Source organism: Trachurus japonicus, chromosome 6 (genome assembly GCF_045865225.1).
Source record: "Trachurus japonicus isolate A0001 chromosome 6, Traja_1.0".
In the NCBI taxonomy this organism is placed as follows: domain Eukaryota; kingdom Metazoa; phylum Chordata; class Actinopteri; order Carangiformes; family Carangidae; genus Trachurus; species Trachurus japonicus.
Window position 1 is genome coordinate 6,610,277 of NC_140912.1, and position 22,807 is coordinate 6,633,083.

General features: G+C 42.2%; 2 protein-coding genes across 3 annotated transcripts in view; both read left to right on the forward strand.

Moving 5' to 3' along the window:
- Window positions 1–22,807, forward strand: part of slc25a44a (solute carrier family 25 member 44a) — a 131,526-nt gene that overhangs the window by 81,534 nt on the left and 27,185 nt on the right. The gene's annotated exons all lie outside the window — the stretch shown is intronic.
- Window positions 149–17,493, forward strand: snx1a (sorting nexin 1a). Of its 2 annotated transcripts, none has more exons than XM_085778522.1 (16): window positions 149–244; window positions 411–552; window positions 4,250–5,234; window positions 7,079–7,218; window positions 7,414–7,489; window positions 7,722–7,765; window positions 9,775–9,916; window positions 10,011–10,089; window positions 10,178–10,253; window positions 10,450–10,563; window positions 11,622–11,715; window positions 12,537–12,742; window positions 14,022–14,165; window positions 14,874–14,954; window positions 15,053–15,124; window positions 15,878–17,493. In XM_085778522.1, the coding sequence occupies exons 2-16, from the start codon at window positions 418–420 to the stop codon at window positions 15,926–15,928; spliced, it is 2,439 nt and encodes an 812-aa protein (XP_085634648.1). In that variant the 5' UTR covers window positions 149–244; window positions 411–417; the 3' UTR covers window positions 15,929–17,493. The 2 variants fall into 2 exon arrangements, with proteins under 2 accessions (XP_085634648.1, XP_085634649.1); XM_085778523.1 differs by having other exon boundaries at window positions 7,082–7,218.

A 22,807-nucleotide genomic window follows, 5' to 3' on the forward strand; every position in this document is an offset into this window, starting at 1 on the left:
CCGGTCCTTCCTTCGCTCATTTACCGCTGGCACCGCTGCATTTGTCCCATGACTGACTGAGTGACTGCCTTGCCCGCCCGGCTAGCTAGCAGCTAACCTGCCCAGAGGGAGGAGGAGGAGGAGGAGGAGGAGGAGGACCAGGAGGACCAGGAAGTAAAGAGACAGCGGCGGCTCTGCTCTGCACGTACCGAGCCTCGGGTCTGACTCTGCAGCCTGTCCTCCTGTTGACTCGCCCCGTCTGGAGGTAAACTACCACCCCGGTGTGTAGCAGCAGCAGCAGCGGCCTCAGCGCTCCGTACCGCCCGCTGCCCGCCCAGCCGCCCGGCCGTCCGTCTGCGTGTGTCCGTGTGCGGTTGACGTTAACGTTACCTTCCCGTTTTTTTTTTTTTTGTTTTGTTTTGTTTTTAAAGATTGAAGATGGCGTCCAGCTCGGAGCGCAGTCCTCCTCCGTTCCCCGACTCCGAGGACCAGGACGTGCTGCTGGACACCGAAGACGTCGGCGGCCGGGACAGCGATGAGGACGACGGGGAAGAAGAGCTGTTCATGAGCGCGGTAAGTTGTGACCCAACGCTGCTGGTCTGACGGCGGCTAACCTATTAGCCACCGTGCGGCTAACTCCCACTAGCTAACGTCAGCGGAGGAAGCTAATGAGCCACTTTCAGCAAGTTTGCCTTTAGTTGTGTGGGAGGTTTTTCACCAACACTTTGCCTTTTTTTACCTTATAGAATAGACTTAATATATAATGTTAAGTTAACCTACACAGCTGTCATTATGGGATGGTGGTTCACTTTTAGTGCTCGCTGCAGCGTCAACTGTCAGAGCTGTGTGGAGGTTTTAGTCCACATCTGACGTGTTTGTGTGTGGTTTTTACTGTGGACTACTACTGTGGGACTGTGATTTGATCTGCTCGATGATGAAACACACCGGAGCTGAAACCATTTGTGCATTAGTTGATTCACAGATCAGTTTTTGTTTTTAGTTTTTTAAATGATCGATTAACTGTTTCGATGCTTCAGTCATTTTAGCTAAAAGTGATCGGTCTCTTTTACTCTCTCAGAGGGTTGACAGAAAAACAAGTTAGAGAGTAAGTTAGGGCTAATCGTGCTGGGCTTGTCTAAAGCTGCCTTATTATCTTCTCAAATATCAGGATTTGATGCTTTTCTTTTCCATATATAGGTAATAGTAAACTAAACCTTGTGTTTTTTTGTTGCTGTTGTTTTCATCACACGTGATTGTAAACAGGGCTGTTTAGACATCTCCCTCAGCTCTGCCAGCTTGTCCCTGGGCATAATGGATGGACTAATAGAGCTGTAAACCATTTGCTGCTTCAATTAGTTGCTCCTCTTGGTTTTTACATGGATTTAGATAGTGGTCTTGCACTCCAGGATGGTGTGATGTGTGGTTTTCACCATTTTCCAACGGATTAACAGTGAAAACAGCTGGCAGATCGATTGATTAAAATATATAGGCCTATACTTATCTGACTGCAGCCCTGCTCTGTGATGCTGTCTTTGCACAATGTATTTTGACTTTTTCTAAAAATCTGTAGCATGTGCACAAATATCTTGTGCAGGTAAAGCTGTCTAATCTGCAGGAAATTAGCTCTTTGTGGTTTAAGTGTGAAATCCAACATGTGATTTCATTTCATGTTTAATTGTGGTTCAAATTCAACCTCTTTTCTGAATGAGGATTAAAGCTGGCTCAGGCAGCCCCCCTGTCATGTGAGTCAGCTGTGGTCACATGGGCAGAACCCGGATGTTTTCCTACAGTCAAAGTTCAGAGGACAGATTGGAAAGTTGCTGTCTTTGATTTTTTTTTTTTTTTTTTGAGAGAGAGCTGGACTCAGTGCTGTGTGGAAAACCATAGTCAGCAGTTGTGGATGTTGCATTTAACAGAGCCTGTTGAAGGAATGTTGGAAAGTGGAGCAGGCACTGGGTTTTTTTGATGGGTTCAACTGGTCAGATCTTTAAACCCTGTATTTTCTCCTGCACATGCTCTGTGTTAACAATCTGTTTACTCAGTGTTGCTCAACATCATTACTGACAAATGCACCCAAAACCTGTGATAAAATCTTTGCGGTTTGTTAAACATGACAACCAGAACATGCTGACCTGTATGAAGGCATTAGATTACTTCTTAGAGCATTTATCTGATGAAACTATTCTGAAACATGCAAGCAATACATTACCTTTTTCAGTTACAATCTACTTAGTATAAGTTTGTTATAGTTTTGCTGCACGTTGCTCCCAGTAGCCTGGAGTGACTGTAAAATGTTTTATCCTTTTCTTTTCTTTTTTTTTAGCTTCCTAAAGTGTCATGCGGAGGCTTGGCTCTGGATCAAGTTTGACATTACCATATAAATGAGTAAAAGGGGAAAAAAGCTGACACCAGGCAGTGCACTCGTAAATCCGGAGTGACATTAAGCAGGCAGCCACATTCACTACTTCCAGGATCTACTGTTGCTCACAATACTTGCACAGTTTGTTGCCTGTTTTCTTCGCGTAAAATCCATGAGAAACTCTCAGCACCCACCAGAGAGCCATGGCACATCCTTTCAGTCATGATGTGATTATGATCAGTTAGATTTTTGGCAGTATTGTAGTTGATGTGTTGTGTGTCAGTAGCAAACAGACGTGGTTTATGCTGCAGGGACAGTGTAGTAAAGGTTTATGGACAAGATGATGTAGTTGACCTTTATGATATGAGGAAACTTTGGAAGATCCTTCTGTTGTATTGAGGTTAGACTGTGGTTAGGAAGTAACTGATCATTAACAACACATTTTGGTTGATTGAAGGCAGTACATCAGTTTAAAGGGATAGTTCAACTTTTTATAAAGCCCCAGTGTGTAACTTATTTGGCTTTTTATTAGCAAAAATCAAATATTGCTTTCATAAATACGTATTTCACTGAAGTCAAATCACACCCGCATACAAATGAAAGCTTTCTGGTACCTTAGAATGAGTTGTTACAAGTCGTTACAAACACATAAGGAGCGACGCACCGAACCGAGGCGGCCATGTTGCATCGCCATTTTTTACGTTGAGTGGCAGCGTGACCGTAGGTAACCATGGAAACTGAGCGGAGCTGTGGGCTCGGCCTGTTAAAACTGTCACCACTGTGTAGTGTGAGGAAGGACGGAGGCACTGGTGTTGCATTCAGGTGCAGTCAGGCAGACGGCCGTCGGCAAACCAACCGGATGTCATTTTACTCCACGAGAGAAAGACGGTAAAACGATACGACATCACCATGACAACATATTGTCACGCCTGTATCGTTTTGCCTCGTGCTGGCGGACCACTTGTTTACATAGAAGCTTGTTTATCCTGTTACATGCAGCGTCTGTTGTCTGTCTGACGTCTGCCCGATTTCACGTGAATGCAACATCAAGAATATGTTCAGATATGCAACCGCACCGCTAGATGGGGGGAATTCCTACATATTATACCTTTAAGTAGGGTTGTATGAGCTACAAATGCCCATTTAGTACACTAGATGCAGTAGAAACTTAAGGTCTCTGCTCCCCCCCCCCCCGCAGAGACCTTTCTACTGCATCTAGTGTACTAAATGGGCATTTGTAGCTCATACAACCCTACTTAAAAAAAAAAGCTGAACTATCCCTTTAAGGAACATTTCGTGTTCTAGGTAATTAATCCCAAAAAATAATTGCCAGATCATCATTAATCGCAGTTGCAGCTTGGCCTGTCACAATAATTACATAATCACCTGATCGCGATCATTTGATCATTTTGCATAATGGTTCAGTGGTTTCCATTCATCTGTAACACAGCTGGATGAAACTAACTGAAATGTCAGATTTCCATCATTTGAGGTTTGACTGGTCCTCTATTAATGACATCATCATGTTACACCCCTGTTTTCTTCTTCTGTGGTTTATTTGACACATGAGTGGAGCCACTAGCTGTTCATCTTGAGGAGCTTCATTTCTAATACTCAATGAACATCTATTGACATGAGCATCATGGATTTAGCTGCATAGCTTTTAAGGCAAACAGAAATGTAATTTTTATTTATACGTTCCAATGTTTAATGCCAATAAATGGCTCTCTTTGTGTACAGGTATTATTAAACAATGTTTAAGCTTATAGTCACATAAAATGATCAGAAAAAGGCAATTAAATTATATATCACAGTTACTTGTATGGCAAATAACCGTCAACTAAAATGTCATGACTGTGACAGCCCTGTTTAATTATTCTAAGCCCTTTCCTCTTGTCCTTGTCTCTCCAGACTGAGCCGTCACTGTCTGAACTGGACTCCACGTTGCCGTCTGCCAGTCAGTCCAGTGAAGACTTACTGACGCCTCCCTCTGACATCATGAGCGACCCCCTGATCGAGCCCGTCAGCAGCCAAACAGAAAGCAAACCGGCCAGCGAAGTCGTCAGCGAACACTCGGACGACTTCGTCGACCTGACCAACAACGTCACCGAGGCCGTCGCCGACGCGGCCGCGGCCCTGGCAGAAGACACGGCCGAGATCTCCCTGAACGAGCCCTCGGATGACTTCGTCGACATACTGGGAAGTGAAACCGAGGCGCCGCAGGAGGAAGTGGTGGCAGCAGCTGTGACTGCTGAAGCGGCAGCGAGTAAAAGTGAAGTGGCGGCCGCTGTCACAGACCCACCTGCTGAGGAGAAGCAGGAAGCTGAGGAAGCCTCCAGCGCTCCAGTCATCCACCTCGGCGCCGACGCATCGGCCGGTGACGCGCAGCCACCGAGCGCCGACCCTCTGGCCGACCTTCTGGCCGACCCTCTGGTCGACCTCCTCGCCGACGCTCCGCCCCCCGTCGCCGACGCCCCGCCCCCCGTCGCCGACGCCAAAAAACCCAGCAGCGCCACGGTCGACCTGTTCGGGGACGACGGGAACGACTTGTTTTCAGAACCGCTGCAGACTAAATCTGTCAAGCAGCCGCAGAAAAGCCTCTTCGGCGAAGCGGACGAGGACCTGTTCGGTGAGCCGCTGGGCGCCACCGCAAAGAAATCCATCAGCAAAGAGCAGAAGGACAAACCCGCCTCAACCAAAGCTGCTGCTGCTGCTCCTGTTGCTGCTGGTGGTGATGCCGTCAACATAGCCGGGCCTCTGGAGAGTAATCCCACAGAACCTGCTGACATCTTCAGTGAAGAAGCTGTCGCCACGGCGCCCAGCATCAGCAGCGCCAGCACCGTGAACTCCAAGACCAACGGAGTGCACTCTGAAGAGGAGGCGGACATCTTTGCCGGTTGGTCCACTGTTTCTGTTCTTTGGTTCCATTATGAGGATTTAGTGTCACACAGGGAGGATTAGTGGCAACGAGAGCGTTCACATCATGTGAGAGCTGTGACAATAAGACTCACATATTAGTTACAGATTAAGACTTAATGGCTCCCTGGGTGCAGACATGTAAAAGTCCTCCCAGTACCCATACATAGACTTTACTGACTGTAGTTGTTTTGTATCTCTGAGCAGTCTGGAGCTGCAACAATTCATCGATTAATCGCACAATAATCCATTATTAAATTAATCGTCAACCATTTTGATAATCGAATGATCAGTTTGAGTAGTTTTTTTAAAGAAAAAAAAGTCCAAATTCTCTGATTTCAGCTTCTTCAATGTGAATATTTCTGGTTTCTTTGTTCCTTTATGACAATAATCTGAGTCTCTCTTTGGGTTGTGGACAAAACAAGACATTTGAGGACGTCATCTTGTGGTTTGGGAAACACTGATTGATATTTTTCAACATATTTTAACATTTCATTGACCAAACAACTAATGGATCGTTAACTTTAAATAATCGACAGATTCATCAATAATGAAAATAATGGTTAGTTGCAACCCTAGTGCAGTCACTTTGTGTTTTTAGATTCTCTTTGTCTCTTCATTCAACACATTCTGGATGTTTGGCCTCTCTTTATAGGTGTTTTCAATCCATTTATTGATCTGTGTCATGACGACATTTAGTCTCCTGTTCTAGGAGTTTTGTCTCTTTGTGATCTTCTCACATCTGCGTGTGGTCAGTTTGTTGTTTTGTGCCTCTTGATTTGTGAACAGAAAATATTGATACCTCTGTTTCACGGTGCTGTGGCCCTTCAGACCCTACAGGCCCCTGGGTCTGTGCCCAGTCGGCGTGTTCATGAATCCGTCTGTGGAGACTGAAAGCCAGAAATGTGCACAGCAGTTTTCTGCACTGGCCTTGGTCAAAAATGCGAGGTCAATCTGCTTTCAGTTTGTGATTTGTTCTAGAGGTATGCACCTTCGAAATCAAACAGGAAATTTGAATGCAAAAAAACAGAACAGGGAAAGAAACGGTGCTGATTCTACTACATTTTTGACTTGATTAGGGAATATTTCATTAGGTTCATCTATGAATCATTTTTTTGTTTTTTTCTTTTTCCAGTGCTTTGATTGGCATAAAGGTGTGCAGGATCACCTGTTTACATGTGAAATATGTGACATCTGTTCTGAAGTCTGCAGCAGCTTAGATGAAGATCAAGTAGCTCTCCAGCTGTGGAGACGTATAGATCAGGGTTGGTTATAAATAAATCCTTGTATCCTCAAATAAAATGGGAAGAACATGGCACCAATACAACCAGGCAGCAGGACAACAACCCTAAACATACTGCACTAGTTTAAAGGCCTGATACTCTCAAGAGGTTTGCAGCTGTAAATACAGAAACCTGTGGCTCTACAGTATTCACTTACACGCTCAAGATTTCTGTCTGTTCTGATTATTGTTTTTGTGACAATTAAAAAAAAGAAAAAAAGAAAAAACATTCGTAAGGTAAGTTGGGCAAATCAAATGGTGCAACTGCCCCACCCTAAAAATCCCCAGAATATCCAGTTTATAATGCGACAGAACAGGAGAAAACACCTAGAGGCTGAATACTGTCACCAGACACTACACCATAGCACGCTGCACCATACAGTACAATAATCAATACACAGCTCCTCTATAATCTATAATCCTGCACAATGCAACCAGAATCTATTAGAAAGAATAAGTTGAATCGTTGTGTTGTTTACATGTGTGGATTCAAGTATTGTATCTTTCTAATCAGCATCTTTTTTGACCTGTCCTGTCTCCAGCAGAAGCCACAGTGGAGCTCTCTCTCGACAGTCCACACAACGAGAGGAAGAAGGAGGCGGCTGCCAAACCGTCTGCGTCCGCCCCCTCCCTGTCTGCCGCTGCCAGCCTGGTCAAGTCCCAGCCTGCTGCCCTCGAGGAGGTACATGATAGATACCTGATCCCACAGAACCACCGCCACTAACTAAAGACTGGAAACTGGCATTCTGAGATTTTTCTGAAATCGAAAAAATTAGGGAGTTTCATCTCACATTTTTCGGTTTTAGAAAAAAAAAATCCAAATTCTGCTGCTGTTGCTACTGGAAATGTTCATTTTCTGTTCAAATTTTTGTTTCAGTTGGAAGAGGAGGAGGAAGAGGAGCAGGAAGACAAATTTGACATCTATGTCTCTGTCAAAGATCCTGAAAAAATAGGTGAGGCTTTTTCTTTTAAATCTATAACTGTTCATCAGTCATTTCATTGATATACATATTGTTTTGTGCATCATAAACATACAGAGGTGCTTAAATCCTTAATTTTACTATTTCAAAATTGTGAAAATGACAAAAGCACCAAGAGGATGGGACCATGAATGAAGTGAGACATACAGTATATGCAGCTTGTCTTGACTCATACCATATGTTGTGTTGTTTTTGTTTCCTCCAGGGGATGGGATGAACGCCTACATGGCCTACAAAGTAACCACACAGGTACGAACTCTCAGAGTGGCACCATTTCACTTGATGTGAAACTGTTGAGAGGAAGTTTAGCAGAGTTACTCACCAGATTTGTGGTCGGAGAGAAAAGAGAGGAAATAGTGGTCAGCATATTGTTAAGAGAAACACACACACTAACACACTTACATATGCTGCCCGTCACATCAGATACTCAGCTTAGTGTGCAAAAGACACTGACTGGCATGGTGCAACGGGCTGCTGTTGTCCCACATGAAACACTGTCATCATGCACTCACTGGAAATGAACATGTAGCTGCAACCATCACGCGCCAAAATACCTGCCAGCTGCTTTGCACCAGTGACCAGTCAGAGTTCATCTGCAGCCATCTTCACAAGTCTGAAAATGTGTTGGTGTTCATTCATTCACCTTTATTTATTCAGGGCTAATTAGTTTAGTTACTTTTATTGTCTGCCTTGGGAGAAATTTGTCTTGGACACAAGAGAAAAAAAAAGGATATAGCACAGAACACAGAAGACATGTATAACTGAGGGAAAACTCTCTTCATTTCATTTCAAGCCTCAAATCATTGAGGTTTCCTTCATTTGCAATGATGTCTAATGCTGCCCCGGTTTCAAAAATTGAAGTAATACAATTCAGTCACTACATATAAAATTAATGTACATGCAAAATGTAAAATAAAGAAACAATAATACAGAAAAAAAGTACATGCTCATTTAGAATGCATGAAGTCAATGAGAATATGTGTAAAATAATTAAAGGGGATCAAGGCATCCAACTAAAGCTGTGACAGAAGATTATTCCATTTCAAAGGAGCAAAATACTCAACAGTTTTCCTGCCTTTAGTCTGAACAACTGGGATAATAAGAGCCAAGGAATTATGAGCACGAGTGGAATAACTGAATGACCTAAAAGTCAGTAAAGTAAACAGGTAGTTGGTTAAGCAAGGCCCAGTAAACAGTGTAGCTCTGTTCTCAGAATCAAGGAAGTCCAGCCTCCACTCTGACATAAAACAATAACACTGTGTACAGAGGGAGAAGCATGTAAATGACATTTCCATATTCTTAAACTGATCAAATGTAGCTGCTTCTACAGTACAGTACTGTGGTAATATTGACTTCTATACTGTAGATAGAAGAACTCCAATAAAGGCTTCAGCTTCTTTAAATGTTCTTGCTCCGTGTGTTTTAAAAGACAACTTGTCTTCAATCCAAATGTCTCCAAATCCCTAGCACGATGTTGTTATTAAGTCATACAGTCATTTCTGACTTTCTATTGATTGAGTGCACTGCATGTCTCCATACCTGTCAGTGTGAATGCACCAGCAAGTAACAGCAAGTACGGGCACAGCAGCATGCAGATTTAGACGCAGCGAGACAGTACATCAGAGGTTTAGAGCAGATACTCACCAAAGCCAGAGCAGCGTTCCCACGCGTCCTGGAAAACCTGGAAAACACATTGAAAATTAGAAAACAAAAAGTCAAATGTCCTGGAAAAGCTTGAGTTGTCCTGGATAATTATTTATCACATCATCATGACATGAGCTACCAGAGCTCGATTTGACATCTTCAGACCGCACCAAGGATTTATTTTCCAAAGACGTGCCTGGAGAGAAAACTAGAGACTTTGAGTTGATAGTGTTTCTAGTATTGGACCTGTTGTCTCCTCTGCTGAGTGACAGATAGAGGAGCAGCACAGAGCTGTAGTGGCCGTGGTTTGAAAACAATAACAACATGTTTTTGCGTTGTTCCATGATGAATTTGTCATCATTTCTAAGCATGTAAGAGATGATTTCATAGACAAGTCGGAGACAACTGCACATCTTTAAACCAGAGAGGAATAATCATAGAAACTAACTGGTTGATAAGGTACAACTGTGGAAAAGAACAACTTCTCCAAAGCATGAATGGGACGGGGGATGTGTTAGTGTATTAATGTGATAACATGTGATGTCTGTCAGACTGTAGCAAAATCCAATAATACAGAGACATGAAGTAAGAGTGAGGTGAACTGTCTCTTCCAGACCACACTGGCCATGTTCCGCAACAAGACGCTCACAGTGAGGCGACGCTTCAGCGACTTCCTGGGCCTCTATGAGAAACTTAATGAAAAACATGGACCAAACGGATTCATCGTGCCTCCGCCGCCAGAGAAAAGCATCCTGGGTAAACATTTCCTGTCCTCTCTCTCTCTCTCCCTCTTAAGCCATGAGAGTAAATCTACCGTGCCAGCTGTGAAAGTAGATATTGTCTCGTACAGGTATGACGAAGGTGAAGGTAGGAAAAGAAGACTCCTCCTCGGCAGACTTTGTGGAGAGAAGAAGAGGCGCTTTGGAGAGGTGAGAGAAAGTAGATCCTCTGAGGGTTTCATCATGTCGGTCGTACAGGCAGGAAAACGAGTTCCCTTTTTCCCCTGTCTTCCCACAGGTATCTCCAGAGGGTGGTGACTCACCCATCACTTCTCCAAGACCCCGACGTCAGAGAGTTTCTGGAGCGAGAAGACGTAAGCTGAAATTGAGTTTGAGGAGCTTCAGGGCTTTGTGCTTTTATAAAAGATAAACATTCAGTTTTTAGCCTGAGTCACAGTGAAAGTCTGTGCTCTGTAAGACTAGGACACTTCCTGGCACACAATAAACTGCTGATGAAAAAGTGTATGTTATAAATTCAGTGTGTGTGTGTGTGTGTGTGTGTGTCTTCAGTTGCCCAGAGCGGTGAGCACCCAGGCTCTGAGCGGTGCCGGCTTCCTGAAAATGATTAACAAAGCAACAGATGCTGTCAGTAAAATGACCATCAAGATGAATGAGTCAGATGTGGTGAGTAAACACACACACACACGCACTCACAACGGCTCTTGTTCTCCAGATTAATGTGTAGCAGACCATCGATGTAACGAGGAAATCTGCATGTTCAAGACAGAAGCTGAATATTTCAGTCTCACAGCTGAAGGCTCTGAACCACTGGATCTGATATATGCATGTACTGACATATGTGTAATTTATTTTAACAGGGACAATGCAGCACTAATCAACAGTATAAAACACTGAAAGTGAGCCAGAGTTAGTGAAGCAAGCTAATTTTCATCGGCATCTAATGGATGAATGCATAAAAATATGAATTACATATGAATTTTTTTGGCAAATTTGCCTGTTGCCATAAACCCTATAGTCATAGCAGTAGGTTCATTACCTTTAAGTCTCGGTGCATGCTGTTTTTAGGTCGGCGGGGCAGAGACGCAAGCTGCTCAGCTAATGCTACGGAGGCATATGGTACTTTGCCTTTCCCTCATCAAACTCATCAAATACACAATCCAACAACTCCAAATCACTGTGGTGGACAAGTTGTGACCTGCACATTCACCACGCTATCAGATAATAATTTATAATTATGTAACATTACGACACATGAAGCAAATACTCTGAACTACTTTTGAAGTCACTCTGCCCAGCAGCCATGTATGGGATGTAGTTCTGGTTACACGTTTGCCTCAAAAACAACTCTGTCTGGTAACGTTGTGTTATTATCTCATAGCGTGGTGAATGTGCACGTCACAACTTGTGCACCAGAGCCTTTTGGAGTTGTTGGATTGTGTATTTGATGAGTTTGATGAGGGAAAGGCGGAAATACCGCATGCTGTACAGAGCTCACGTCTCTGCCCCGCCAATCTAAAAACAGCTTGCAATGACAATTAAAGGTAATGAACCTACTCCTAAGACTATAGGGCAAATTTGAAATATCCCTTTAAAGTGTATTGTACTGATGAGCACTGCCTACAGCTCCGTGCTTTAGAAACACAGTGAGATGCCTGTGCCTGAGTACCGGTGTGGTGTTGAACATGTATGGGAGGTGAACTAACAGGATGTCTGTGCTCCAGTGGTTCGAGGAGAAGCTGCAGGAGGTGGAGTCAGCAGACCAGCAGTTCAGGAAGCTGCACGCGCTGGTGGAGTCCCTGGTCGTCCACAGGAAAGGTTAGACACCTCCACCTGGTTACCGACGCTCCGTCATCAAGCAAGCAAGACCTGATGTCAGAAATAGGGATGTCACAATTACTTGTTTTCACAATTAATCGCGGTATTCAACGGCACAATTAATTAATCGTAAAGATTCTTAAATACCGTTGTCACTTTGCAAAATAGATTATATGTTGGAAACACGGAGGCAGATGTGCACCAAAGTAAAGGTAAATGTTAGAAATACTGGTCCATTTACCTACAGTAACGTAACATACAAGTGGTAGGAATTTAAATGTTAGCATGTCATTTGTGATAAAAAATAAACCAACAAACAATTAAAATAAACTTAAACATTTGGTATAGATGACAATTAATGATTTGAATATTTAAACACTTCCCCTGGAGGATTAATAATTGTTTATATATTAACAGTAGCTACTTCAAATATTTTGTGTAAATAATAATAATTATTAATTATATTTTGACTGTATTTGATTTTACACTTTCATATGTTGTGAAATTAATTAATGCATAATAATCGTGATAATCGTAATACCGTGATTATTTCTCTGACAATAATCGTACAAAGAAAATCTATAATCGTGACATCCCTAGTCAGAAAGCAGATGCTGCTTCAAAAGTCACACTGTGAAAAGTTTGAGATTATAGCTACATTAGCTCCTTTAGATTATTGATGACATGTGATTTTGTTATATGTATAGAACAAATAAAACGCCTCCTGCACTTTAAAGTGTGAAAAAAATAAGAAAAAAGAAAGTTAGAATAGAGGTAATTGTCATATTCAGTGGTAATTCGATGTAACATGTTGATTGCAGAGCTGTCATTGAACACGGCGAGCTTTGCGAAGAGCACGGCCATGCTGGGCAGTGCAGAGGACAACACGGCGCTGTCCCGCGCTCTGTCCCAGCTGGCAGAGGTGGAGGACAAGATGGAGCAGCTGCACCAGGACCAGGCGGCCAACGACACCTTCAGCTTCGCAGAACTCATCGCCGATTTCATCCGCCTGCTCGGGGCCGTGAGGGTACGCAAACATTTTTATGACTTTTATCTAAGCTCTCTGTGCTCGGTCACACACTGATTTCTCAAAAAGAAACACGCACGACTTCAAAGTAGCTCGAGTGCTTTCAGTTTTCAGAGATGACTAGGAGTGGGATGGAAAGACTAGATGGTGTTTGCAGAGTTTGGGAGCAGTTAAGTTTAATTTTTGTGCTGCACTCACAGTCTTACCATCTGTCTGCTGACTACACTAAGCAGTGAGGTCAAGTCTGCTGTTTAATTCAGTGCAAGTGGTGGTTTTTAATCCTTGTGAGGAAAATCCTTGCAAGGAAAAAGTAGGCTACAGTCAGGACATTATGAATTAAAGTGGAGTGCAAAGAGCAGATGAGGATGGAGGAATGGATAGATTCAATTTACTGTAGAAAGTATTTGGAAGTGTCTACAAATGTGAAATTGGCCGTCTTATATACAGCTTAGTAAATAAAACAACCCTGCACTATATTCAACAAAACAAGGACACTCTTTGTTGATGGCAAATATTGTCTAGACTTTTATTTGTTTATTTATTTATTTATTTTTACAACTTTATTTTTAATTTTTTCATATCAAAAATATCAATATATAAAACATATAATCAATGGTTAAAGGGACAACGAGGAGTTTTGGAAAGCTAAGTGTTTTCATACTACATTTCCCATGAGCCTTTGGTCTGCCTCTGTTGACTAGTGCAGTAAGTAGACACAGCTAAGCCCGAGAGGAGGGGCCCAGTTTCAATCTTTTGTTTACAAACTGCAACGAACAAAACTCCAGACTCTACCTTTAATATGAGACTCTTTTATAACTAAATACAAACTCCTTTTTTGTCCCTTTAAGTGCTTCTTATGTAAATTGGAAACCTACATACAATCACCCACACAACCAAATATACATATTAAACAGGCAGTAAATAGACACTCACACATAAGTGCATATAGATAAAGGCATACATGACCTCTTCATCTGTTTCCAAACACATAAATATACAAATAGATAGAATAATAGAATAGATATAAATAATTAAATAGACATAGACTCACACCAAGGGTTTGTCATATATTAATCCTTCAACCCACGTACTGTATACCTCATTTTTTCAAAATCTTATCCCCATCACCTCTCTAATCCAATGAATATGGGCAGGACGATTATTTCCCCTCCAGTTCAGCAATGTCTTGACTTTTATTTAGAAAGTAGTTCTGAATTGGAGCTGGACCCGTCCACAGTGTAAACACGATGATGATCGTCTGTGGCTTTGTGGCCTGCAGGGGTCGTTTGACCACCGGATGAAGGCGTGGCAGCGCTGGCAGGACGCTCAGGCCATGCTGCAGAAGAAGAGGGAGACGGAGGCCAAGCTGCTGTGGGCCAACAAGCCGGACAAGCTGCAGCTGGCCAAAGAGGAGATCGCCGAGGTAGAGCAGAGCACAGGCCAACATCAACACGGGGGGGAGCGGCTCGGAGGGGGCCGGGGTTTGATATGCTCTGACTGTACACCAGTAGGACAGGACAGTGTGTGTGTGAGGAATCAAAGAGCTGCTTCAAAGGCCTCATGTGTTCTGTAATCACAGCCAGTATCAAAGACAGGTGGTGCCTCCAAACAAATATGAATATGAAATAAATGGGGTTATTTTACTTTAGACGCAACAAGCCCACACACTTGATGTTTCATTCAAAACAAAACTACATCACTAGGGATGTAACGATTCACTCAACTCACGATTCGATTCGATTCACGATTTTTTGTTCACGATTACGATTTTCTCACGATTCTTTTTAGATCAAAAATGAGCTACAGACAAATTATGACCTAATAAAATGATCTTTTATTCTTAAGAGAAAGATAGTCTGAAAAATTCACCTTTCATTACAGATACACTGCACATCACCATTTATCACCTTTTATCACAAGTAAAACTGGTCTTATTTACAAATAGTCGTTCAATCATCTAATAGTTTATGAACCAATTTCATTGGTCGATTGGTCTGAGAAAAAAACAGAATAAACATTTGGAGCCTAGGCTTGTCAAAATTTAATCAAAATCAATATGACTACATCACTTTACGATTTATTGACGTTTCTTACTGAAAAGCGTTGTCTTTGTCCCGCTCCTCCTGCACAGTGGGAGGCCAAAGTGACGCAGTACGAGAGAGACTTTGAAAGAGTTTCAGCCACCGTGCGCAAGGAAGTCGTTCGCTTCGAGGTACCCATGTTTGTCCTCCTTCTGTTCCCTTGGCGATCACGGATGAGAAACTGAAAATGACTTTACTGAGAAATGCTTTCTACATTTTTCTCTTGCAGAAAGAAAAGGCCAAAAATTTCAAAAGACAAATAATCAAGTACTTGGAATCTCTGCTCCAATCTCAGCAACAGGTGAGAATCTGTGCAGTCGTTGTGTTGTTTTAACTTAACTTGAACTTTATAGTCAGTCCAGCCAATTTTCTCCTGTCCATAAAGATTTCACTCATTTTAATTTTAAATGTTGACATCTGGGGAAAAAAAAACTACAGAAGCATAGTATCCCACAACTTTCCTGAGCCAATAGAACAATCATTTTAGGAGGAAAAGCTCATAATTTTCATATTTTTTCTGTGAATTTTCAGTGTATTGAATAGTGATTCAGATCTGTACAAATTTCAGTTTTTGTTTTTTTTTTCAGTTCAGTTTTTTTGAAGTGTCATCAACTGGTTGGAGAAAAAGCTGTTTATCTGGAACTGACCAACTCACTTCGGCTGTATCACTCCTAGTCAGACTCAGCGTGTGTAGAAGAGGCAGAGTGATATAGCACAATATGCAGTTCCAGATAAACTGCTTTTTTCAGACCAGTTGATGCACTGTAAATACACTTAAACTGGTGTATTATTTTCAGATGGGACTTCTTGTTAGCAGAGAAAAATACACTGGTATTTTGGGTCCATTCACAGCAGTTTATCTCCTGTATCTCTGCTCTCATATCAGCTCATAGTGCTGGACAGAGAGCTGTCTACTGCACATATTATACTTAGGAGCCATTTATACCTCATACAACTCCACTTAAAAAAACAAACTGAACTATTCCTTTAAAACCTTACTATGACCCACTGATTACTGAAGCTCACACTGTCTTCTCTGTCTTCTTCCTTCCAGCTGATAAAGTATTGGGAGGCTTTCTTACCAGAAGCAAAAGCAATCGCCTAATCCTCAAGCACCAGCCTTTTGGACGACACAACAGGCTGCCTTTTTCTTATACACTTTACCTCTTTTGCCTTTAAACCAAGGAAAATGAGTGCATTGTAAAGGGAGATACAATCAAACCAGTTTTTTAACCACCTTTAACATAATAGCTCTGTATTCTATTGTATTAATAATTGTATATTTTCATTTAATCTTTCACAAATATTTTCTTATTAGATGAAAAGAGTTTGCATATACAAAGATATGGGTGCAGGAGAAAGAGAGAGAAGTGTAGATGAATGATTCCATTGATTTTCCATTAGAGAAGGGAAATGAACCGAGTCAGTTGTTCTCAGGATTTTCTCCCTCGTGTGATCAGGAGCTCCTTCACATCAGCAGTGGTTCATTGTTTACAGCACGGCTGCTCTCTCATCACACACTTCTGGGGACCCAGATGAAGAAAGTGGCCAAGAGTCTCACTCTTTTCTTTATTTTTTTCTTTTATAAGACTTAAAGGGATGAAATAACAGTAAAAAAAAAAAAAAAAAGAATTATGAGCACTTCCACCAGTTGGATGAAGTACTTAAGTACCAGCCATGTTTTCTTTTACTTTCTTCTTTTCCTTCAGATTTAAAATACTATTGATGCTGTGGGGAGTGGGTGCAGGGGTGAAGAGGCATTACAGTAGTGAGCTCTGCAGCTGTGGTCGAGGCGGCGTCGTACTGTAGGCCAAGCTGGTGGGTTATTATTTTACATTTTGATTTCAATCTTTGTGCAAAAACTTTCCTCCTACAAACTGACACATGTCCGTGCCTTTTCAAGTCTGACCGGTGCTCTGTCTCCGTGACAACACCGCACCTCCGGTCTGGGAGGAAGTTGTGCACAGTTGAGGGGCGGAGCAGAAGCAGAAGCTTGTTACATAAGAGTTACTCCCACAACAGCCATACAACCATACGAGTGTCAACGCGGAGGTTAAAGAGCGATGTCGCTGTTTTCACATTTAAGTCCATTGACTCGAGATGTTCTCACCTTAATGCTGTCAGTTCTGTCGTGTGTGTGGGTTCGAGAAGCGGTGAATCCTCACAGTCAGAGTCTGTTTCTGTCCAAGCTGCATCACTGCTGTGTGCTAATACTGTACACTGAGGACAGAGTAGCCAACTTCTTTTTTAGAAAGTCTCAAGTCTCACAGAGTAGAGCAGTGTAATGCACAAATGAATGGAAACTTATGGCCGGTAGATAGGACGCTGCTACAATATACGCTTGGCAATCATGTCCTAGGATAACAAGGCTGCAACTAAAGTCTGTTCATTATGTTTTCAACTGGTTATTGTGTAAAACACAAGAGCCTGAATGATCTGCTCTGTCCTAGAGCCCGAGGTCACGTTTTGAAATCGGCAGCAGTCCAAAACCCAAAGATGTTTAAAGGTACCCGGTGTAGATTAGATCCAAGTTTTGTGTCTTTGTCCCTCTGATTGTTTCACCCTCCTTTCCCTGATAGAAAACTGCCAACAAACTCAGCAGTGTGCCAACAAAGGCAAGAATATGACTGTTAGCTGGCCACCATGAAACTTCATCATTTTACTTTAAAATTTAAAAAAACTGACTGCACATAAAGAGATCATAACTTTGCTCTGGAAAGAAAAAAGATCCACTGAGTAGCTTTTAATGTGCAAGGATATGGAAGTAAAAAGATGCAATTATGCACATTTGAGAAAGTGGCACCAGCGAATATTTAGTATATTTGCTTGACTTTTTTTTAATGATTTCAACAATCAGTTCATGATTCTAATTGTTCACCGTGTCAGCACTAAACAGTACCGTCTATCTTTCTATTAAAGTGGGCAACCGCACTAAGAAACACTGGAGCAGTCCTTTCTAAAACCCAGTCTGAACCGGTCTGAGCTGGACCGACCATGTAAACCTGTAAACATAAGATCAAGGTGAAGTAACTAAATGTGTTGTTGTCATAGTGAACCTAGTGAACGCGTCCTGACGCCTCAGTGAGCGGCTTCACAGCGTGACGGGGCGGGGGGGGGCGGCCATCTTCTGATTACAGCTTTAATTCGACCTTTCCACCGCACAGCAGTGAGGCGACGCTTCGTCTGTCCTCATTACAGCCTCACTGAGCTTGCAGACATTTCTTTGCACTGTCAGGTTTTTTTTTTCTTTTCTTTTCTTTCCGTTTTGTTTCTGACTGTTAAACACACGCTTGTTTTCCAACTGTTGCATTAGACGCGGTTTAATCCAAACTGGCTGTTTGTGTGTGTGTGTGTCATCATACTGTGTCATCCGTTTTGTGAGTGTGCAGAGCAATGTCAGCAACACGCACTGTCATAGAGATTTCTTTTAAAAAACAAATCAATAAAAGTTGCACTGTTTACACTTGGAGATTTAATTAAAAACTTCAGGTCTGAGTGTCTCTTTTCTCCACTTCTCTCCCAACACACGCTTCAAAAACTCTGAAACGAGCTCATGGATCAGGGTGAAAAACCTTCAGTGAATGTTATAGGCTAGTTCAATATAAATATAAATATAAATGTAATGATGTTTATGAGACGCAAACTCATAAACTCACTCATTCACATTAAAGAGATAGTTCAATGTTTTGGCAAATCTGCCCATTGCCATCCCTATAGTCTTAGGAGTAGATTCGTTATCTTTAATTGTCAGTGCAAGCTGTTTTTAGAACGGCAGAGCTGATAATAACAGAACGTTACGAGACAGAGTTGTTTTCGAGGCAAATGCAGAGACTGCTTGTTGAAAAACTGCTCCAGACAGGAACGCGCTTCAGCGGTTTTGCATGAATTTACCTCGAAAACAACTTATAGCATGGTGAAGGTCATAACTTGTCCACGAGAGCATTTTGAAGTTGTAGGATTGTGTATTAGAAGAAGAAATTCTATGAGCCTCCGTAGCGTAGCTCTGAGCAGCTCACGGCTCTGCTCCGCCGTTCTAAAAATAGCTTGCACTGACAAACCTACTCCTAAAACTATAGGGATTATGGCAATGGGCCAATTTGCCAAAATGTTGAACTATCCCTTTAAGATGGCTGGAGATTCTCAGAGGGAAGTTTGGGGAATGCTGCATTTATTTCCACAACACAGGCTGCAGTACAGAACATACAGTATGCCATCAGAATAGGTCTAAAAACTAGTTGTGTATACATGATACTGAAAGCTTCATGCTGATTTCCCCCAAAAGACACATACACATACATTCTGCTGAGACTGCTAATCACTGAGAGACTCATAAACCCAGCCAAAGAACATCCAATCACTCTGTCCCTGTGTATGCTGGACAATGAAAAACAACTGATGTATTGAAGATAATTTAGAAACAATCTCCATGTATAGATTGTCCACCAGAGGGCACCGACCACCGACCAGTCTATCTTCAGCTGTAAAGCCTCCTCAGTCCACATCCTGATTGAATCACACCTTGATTCACATCCTTATGTCTTTTTTTAAATGTTGTGTATTTGGGTTCATTCAAAGACATTTTAAGATGTAACTAAAAAGTTAGTTATGTTCAGCATTTATTACAGTAACATACCGACATCTAGTTGCTGGTTAAAGTTGGTTATGTGCTGCAGAAACTCTGGATTCTACAATCTGTAATTATTCAACTGAACTCATCTCAGAGTCCATCACCATGAAACCATCAGTGGTGTTATTGTCTTGACTTACTGAAGCTCCAGAGGAGATGTTACAGTGGAGGAAAATAAGTATTAAAGGGATAGTAGCATTTTTTTTTAAAGTGGGGTTGTATGATCTACAAATAGCCCCTAAGTACTTTAATTGCAGTAGAAGACTCTCTGCACTCTTCCCGTTAGCAACGCCAGCCCATAATAGCCCTGCCCTGAGATTTACAACATACATTGTTGTGAACAGACCCAAAGAAACGGCCTAAAAGAGGTATTACGTGAAAAAAAATACACAGTTCCATTGTTCGCTATAATATAATTTTTTCCAGCCCTTCAAAGTGCAGGAAAAACACAGTTTTTATTTGGACCTAACCACCTCACGTATCCCTCCGCCCAGGGTTAGCACCCGCCGATCAGCAGTTGGTTAGGTCTAAATAAAAACTGTGTTTTTCCTGCACTTTGAAGGGCTGGAGAAAATTATATTATAGCGAACAATGGAACTGTGTATTTTTTTTCAGGTAAAACCTCTTTTAGGCCGTGAAAATAGGCCGTTTCTTTGGGTTCAAACCAAGGGGGCAGTTGTCGGTCTGAGAAGTGAAGGTCCATTCACAACAATGTATGTTGTAAATCTCTGGGCAGGGCTATTATGGGCTGGCGTTGCTAACGGGAGGAGTGCAGAGAGTCTGCTACTGCAATTAAAGTACTTAGGGGCTATTTGTAGATCATACAACCACACTTTAAAAAAAATGCTACTATCCCTTTAAACGCATCAACAGTCCTTCATGGTGAGCCTGCATAGAGGCCATGGTGGTTGAGTACATTACTCACTGTTCTCCTGCTGATTCCAGGTCAGTCTAAAGCTCTGAGTGCTCCTTGGCTCTTGGACAACTCTTCTGAGTTTTCCTTTGACTCTTTATGGTCAAATGATTTTCACTTCCAGCCCAGACGGTGCATTCAGGGGTTTAGAAACACGTCTGTAACCAACGGCGTCAGTGTGTTCTTCAACATGAGGTTGTGAAGGCGATGACCCGTCATGAGAGGCTTCTTGTGTGACACCTTGGTGATGACAAACTTTCTTTGTATGTGTGGATTATTTGGATTGTTACCGACCTGTGGTGAAAATGTCTTGTCCAATGGGCTCTATGCACAGCTCCACTACTTCCTTAGTGCTGCTCCTTTGTTTCCTGTCTTACATTATTGGACAAACTGATTAATCCAGGTGTGTCTGACCATTGTGACTACTAGGACACACCTGGATTAATCAGTCTGTCCAATCATGTAAGACAGGAAACAAAGGAGCAGCATTAAGTTCAGGAAGCTGTGCATAGAGCTCATTATAGATATCGTTCAATACTTCTTTTCCACGCTGTATTGTCCTCACAGACTGATTTCAGTGTGTATATCAGTGGAGTGACCACTAATCACTGTGCCAGCTCACACACAGCTACAGCACCAGCTTCACTTGAACATTTATTAAAAACTATTTACAATATGATTATGCAACAGCTTTTCCTCATGCACAACGAGACGCTTGGTTTTGCTTTTCTTTTACTCCGCTGTCGCCACATGTTTCTGACACACTAACACAACCTGCTCGCACTACGAAGGCAAACTGTGAAGATGGACCAGTCCGGCACTAAAGAAAAAGAAAATAAAAACCTACATGTCCTGTATCATGAAGCGGTGCCAGAAACTCTGGTGTTCAACCAAACAAAACACACACCATGACAGGACACACACATTTTTACTCTGCTGCTGCTCGCTTCAGCTCACTTTGGCAGACGAACAAAGCAAAACACCGTCTTTGTTCGCTCTGAAATCACAAACACTGCACGGCTTGGCGACAGTTCCAGGCAGTGATTGGTTCAGCATGTTACAGGAAGCGTGTAGGTATCAATAAATAACATAGACACACACGCACACTATCATCATGCTCTCTCAAACATAGTGAAATGCAGAAATGCTCCAATCCACACTCTAGATAATGAACCTGTTGCACTGGATGGATGATTTCAGGGGGGAAAAAGTGCCAGTTTCATGCACACATATTAAATCATAGAGGTGACACTAAAAGAAACAGAATGATGTCACACTGAGTCATAAAGACAAGTCCAGGATGACATGTGATGGATCACATCCCGAGGCTGGAGGCCAGTCAGTTCAAACTGCTTTTAGCTGATTGGCTGGTCAGTCACCAGGATGGATTGGTCATTGATCCTCATGCAGAGAGCTTTGGCAGTATAAATAATCTGATCCCATCCATGGACACACACATGAACAGCATCACAGAGGGTGAAGCGTTAGATTACACTTATCACTTTGACAAAGCTTTAAAGTGATAGTTTAATTCTCCTATTGCCATTAACCCCATAACCCCGATAGTCTCAGCAGTCGGTTCATTACCTTCAATTGTTTGGAGATCCGCGGCTGCTCAGTGAACGCAACAGAGGTCAATGGTTGTTTCCGCTTTTCCCTCATCAAATACAATCCAACAACTCCAAAACGCTCTCGTGGACAAGTTGTGACCTGCACATTCACCACGCTATGAAATAATCATGTATAATTATGTAACATTACGACATATGAAGCAAATACTCAGAACTACTTGCTTTTTGAAGTCACTCCGCCCAGCAGCCAGAGGTCTGGAATGTAGTTTCGGCTGCATTTGCCTCGAAAACAACGCTGTCGCCTAACGTTGCATGATTATTTCATAGCATGGTGAATGTGCAGGTCACAAAGACACTGAACTGGTCTCAGGAGAAACGTGAGTAAAATACATTAAAGGGGACATTTTATGGAAATAACATATATTTGGGTGTTTGTCTTGCTTTCCGGTCCCCAAAATGTGAGAATTGACAAAAAGTCTGTAATTTTCAGGCTTGCTAGTTTTACGAGCTGTTCCCTCAGTGATGTAACTAGCTTTCAAATTTGCATAATACCACCCAGTGGTTCATTTGCATTTAAAGGGACAGGCACTGAAACCAGCCGTTCTGAACAGGGCTGTTTAGAGAGGATGAAAAGAGCTGTGATGTTTGATCCTTGGGGTATTTTGACCAAAACATGTCACAGACGTGTCTTTAAGACACCTGGGAACTATTTTAATTTGTGGAAAAGGGGCATGATATGTCTCCTTTAAAGCGATTTAGGCAGTGTGATCCAACAACATGTGCTGTTTTCCATCATACTAAAACATGGCAAAATGGCAAGTGTAAATATAGCCATCACCATGGTAACTGCCTCTCACTTGAGCACCACTATAA